The following is a 4,184-nucleotide window of genomic DNA, read 5'->3' as shown; positions in this document are numbered from 1 at the left end:
ATTTACCTTGCGGTTGTCCTTGAATACCTTGCTGCTGGAGTAATTTTTCTTTACTGATATCCTTGTTTAATGATAATGGGATTATCATCCGCTGATCAACTAAATGTTTAATTTAGGGATTTTGTACATTGACGTTTACTTATAAAGTTTTGAATCAAAAGGAAGGATATTAAGCTTAACAATGATGTTTCTTGGTTTGAGATTCGATCTGAATTACTAATCAATGGGAACACCTTCTGGTTAATATTTATTTTGTTTCTTGAAGGCGGTGGAGTTGGCCGGAAATGCCATTGGGCACTAGTAAAACAAAATAATTCCAAACTATTTTCTGTTAGCCATTAGATATATGAAGATCTTGGGGAATTACTTGTCATGCAACATATATAGATGATATGATATGATAAATTTATAAATTGCTTCCGTTGTATAATTGGGTTTTATTCGAGTTTTGCAAATGACTTGACTGCATACGACCCCGGTTACAAAACCGGATTATATTAGTCATTTACTGTAACTTATATTAGGGTCTAGCGGTGGGCCGTGCCCAAACATGCATATAAACTTACAAGGCAGCGGTATTAATGACTATCAACAAGAAATAAGGAAGAAAAGTACATTACAATAGCAATCAATGTCCAAAAACTTAAACCCTAATCTCGCGCTCTCTTGTTTCTCTATAAGGCACCTCGCTTTTTAAGATGATAAGCTTTTGAAATATTCCAAACAACAATTAAAAGACTTGTATCTTTTCTACTCCGGATTCATTATTGCAAACAACAGCAGCCGAAAGTTGCTTTCTCAACATCATTTTCAGTTTCATCCTGCCAAAACATAATTAACAAACTACCATCACTATTTTTAAATAAATAACCCCAACTCAAAATTACAACACCGTGTATTATTTTTAAAGTCCCCTAAACAAAGTTACGCATTTACATAATTTATGGTGCTGGTAATAAGGTAGAGACTTTTTTTTGAAAACGTATCAGTTATCACGAAAAAACAGTAGAGCAACTTATCCTCGTGCTTTTCAGTATTGGATTTGAAAACAGAATTCCATCAAAAAATGAATAACAATAAGTAAAGAACTTACTTGAAAATTGATTGCATCTTCAAGTGTGTCGATGATTGTCTCCATCGTAGGGCGTTCCTCTGACTCCAAGCTTATGCATTGATATGCAAGGTCTTTGAACATATTAAAACAGCGGCTATCAACTTGTTTTTTTATAACCGGATCAATTAATTTCTCAGGTTCATCATTATAGTAACGTCTGACAAGATTTATGAGATATTGTGGGTTACCATCAACGAACTTGGTAGGCTTATATGCGGGTCTCCCACTCAATATTTCAAACACCACAACACCAAATGAATACACGTCAGACTCTTTTCTGAGGATGCCACTTTCTTGGTAAAGAGGATCCAAGTAGAAATTGGTACCCGCAGCTTTGGTATACATTTGCGTGTGTTGCTGATTTCTCGGGCCTTCTTTTGACAAACCAAAATCACAAATTTTTGCATGCATATTTTCATCCAAGAGTATGTTTCCACACTTGATGTCTCGGTGTATTACTCTTGTGAAGTCACCTTGACCCGAGTGGAGGTATTCAAGTCCATTTGCAGCTCCTAAGCAAATCTTCAGGCGTTGTGACCATGTTATGAGACCCCTCTTAATGGGGTCATGGAGATGATGATCAAGGCTACCATTATTAGCATACTCGTACACTATGATCATCTCTTCCTCTTCATCACAGTAGCCAACAAATGGAATGATGTTTTGATGGTGGAAGCTTGAAATCAACTTAATCTCGCTAAGAAACTCCTTTTTACCTTGGTGACTTTCCGGGTCACGACATTTGATGGCCACTGTGCAGTTTTCCCATCGTTCAGATAGTTGTGCTTTGTAGACTTTCCCAAATCCACCTTCTCCAATCTGAGTATTGGGATTGAAGTTTCCGGTTGCCAACTTGATTTCTTTGAGTGGAATTAACCAACTTTCTAGTTGTTCATATTTGTGGCTACCCTTAGTAACTTTTGTAGAAGTTGGTCCGTGGATCTGCGAGTATAAATAGATGCAACCGAGTTTATTTTGTTACAAACACCGTTTTTCTTATATGAAAAGGATAGATCTAGTAGTTCAACAAATAAATCACACTATTTCAGATGTTAAATGCATTCAGAGCATCCACAATGTACATAGTTTAATGAGAGAGTTGAATGAGGTGGTTTGCTTGATTGACATTCAATGGATTAAACTCTACCATTGTGGGATGTCATGTTGACATTCAATGAATATGAAGTTCAATAGAAAAAAAGGATACATTTTAATTATTAAATATATATTCCATTGAACTCTATTGAAGACATTGTAGGAAAATTAATATAGAGTTGTATAGTAAGTTAAATGATGATGTGTCAATTCATTAAACTCTCATAAGTTTAATACAATGTGGATGCCCTAAAAAAGAACTGAATTCCTACCGTTATAGACTTGTTCTTAATTTGTTTCTTTAGTGTTGCGATTCTAAAAGTTGAAATGTCTAAGAATTTTACATTTTTTCTGACATTACATCATAGATGATAGATCACAAAATATTTATGACCTCTTAGCTATTGATCACAATAAATTTAAATGAAAAAGACTTACTTGGATATTTTGTGCTTCCTTAAGCCTTTTCATAACCTGGTGCATGGTAGGGCGATCGTTTGAGTTCAAACTAATGCATCGATAAGCGAGTTCCTTAAACTCCTGGAAAGAATCGATCTTAATTTGATCTTTAATATGATAATCGACTATTTTGTCTAGTCCATCATCATAGTTGCTACGGATCCAATCTATGAGTGTTTGTGGAGGACCAAAACCAGTGATGGTGTCTTTAGCAAGCTTACCAGTCACCATTTCAATAAGTAGCACTCCAAACGAGTAAACGTCTGATTTTGTTGTAGGGATGCGACTTTCACTGTAAATAGGATCTAAGTAATATTTGTCACCCAGATCAACAGTTGTCTCGACTGGAGTATCATCTAGCTTATTTCTGGGGCCTGATAGTGACAACCTGAAACCCGAAATTTTGGCTACCATATACTCACCTAGCAATATATGTGTCGGGTTCACAGATCTGTGAATTACCCTTCTGTCCTTCCCAAGACCTGAATGAAGATAGTTGAGACCCTTTGCTGCATCTATGCAAATATTCAGACGAATCCCCCACGTTAACCAAATCCTCTTCATGGGGTCTACCAGATGATCGTAAAGGCTTCTACTGACAGCGTATTCATAAACTAAAATCATGGAATTGTATTGATTATTGTAGCCAATGAAGCCGATGATGTTTTCATGGTGGAGACTGGAAACCACCTCAAGCTCGTTATTGAACTCCTCCTTTACTTTGTGAACACCTTGAATAAAGCGTTTGACAGCAGCGGTTTGGTTTTGCCACTGTTCACCGAGTTTTGCAAAGTAGACCCTTGCATATACCCCACGTCCTCCCGGAATTTCGTTTGCGAAGCCCTCTGTGGCTTTCAGGATCTCCCTGGTTGGAATTGTTCGCTTTATCCCCGAAGAAGACATTTGTTTGTGATATTTGTGACTGAATATGTATGTTTTGGCCTTTTGGGTTTTTGCGAATATGAACGTAGTGAGTTTGCTTTGGGACGATGAGATCCGCCCTGGGGTACATATACCAAACATTGAAATTGTTAATCAATTATGCTTTTTTATTTTAATACGGAAACTAAGATTATTTTATGATTTCCTTTTAAATACACAATTTTTATATAATAAGTCATATAAAAAGTAATTGTTAATTTTATTACATGTTTATTTATCTGTTGATTATTCTACGTCAATTTTTAATGTCAAACAAATTGCCTGTATTTGTGAGCTCGACAGCTGTGTATTTTGCTTTCGACCAGCCAGAGTATATAACTAGGTCAAATGTGAACAGATTTTACAAAATAAAAAGGCTGTGACGTCATTTTTTTAAACATAAACACAAGCTCAATGTTCAAACTCCAAGCATGCTAACCGGTAAAGAAGATTGACCTTATTAAATACTGAGTTAATAACTTTTGTTACTTAATTGCCTTCACACTACAAAGAAATAGGAGTATTCAGGGCAACGTATTTAACGACATACCCTTTAGCAGCGACATCAAGCCCCTTGTTGTCGCAGCGCTAAAGG

General features: G+C 36.1%; 1 protein-coding gene across 1 annotated transcript; it reads right to left on the bottom strand.

Annotated features, from left to right (window-relative positions):
* Nucleotides 1-403: 403 nt before the first annotated feature.
* LOC145160789 (putative receptor-like protein kinase At5g24010) lies at nt 404-3,660 on the bottom strand. Its single transcript, XM_079080122.1, has 3 exons — nt 2,648-3,660; nt 1,094-2,056; nt 404-821 (listed from the first exon to the last, which is right to left on the bottom strand). The coding sequence occupies exons 1-3, from the start codon at nt 3,569-3,571 to the stop codon at nt 765-767; spliced, it is 1,944 nt and encodes a 647-aa protein (XP_078936248.1). The 5' UTR covers nt 3,572-3,660; the 3' UTR covers nt 404-764.
* Nucleotides 3,661-4,184: the final 524 nt, after the last annotated feature.

Source organism: Lactuca virosa, chromosome 1 (assembly GCF_052849685.1).
Source record: "Lactuca virosa cultivar CGN04683 chromosome 1, Lactuca_virosa_CGN04683_v6, whole genome shotgun sequence".
NCBI lineage: Eukaryota > Viridiplantae > Streptophyta > Magnoliopsida > Asterales > Asteraceae > Lactuca > Lactuca virosa.
Note: the sequence above shows the minus strand (reverse complement) of the source record. Positions and strands in the feature narration are given on the sequence as shown.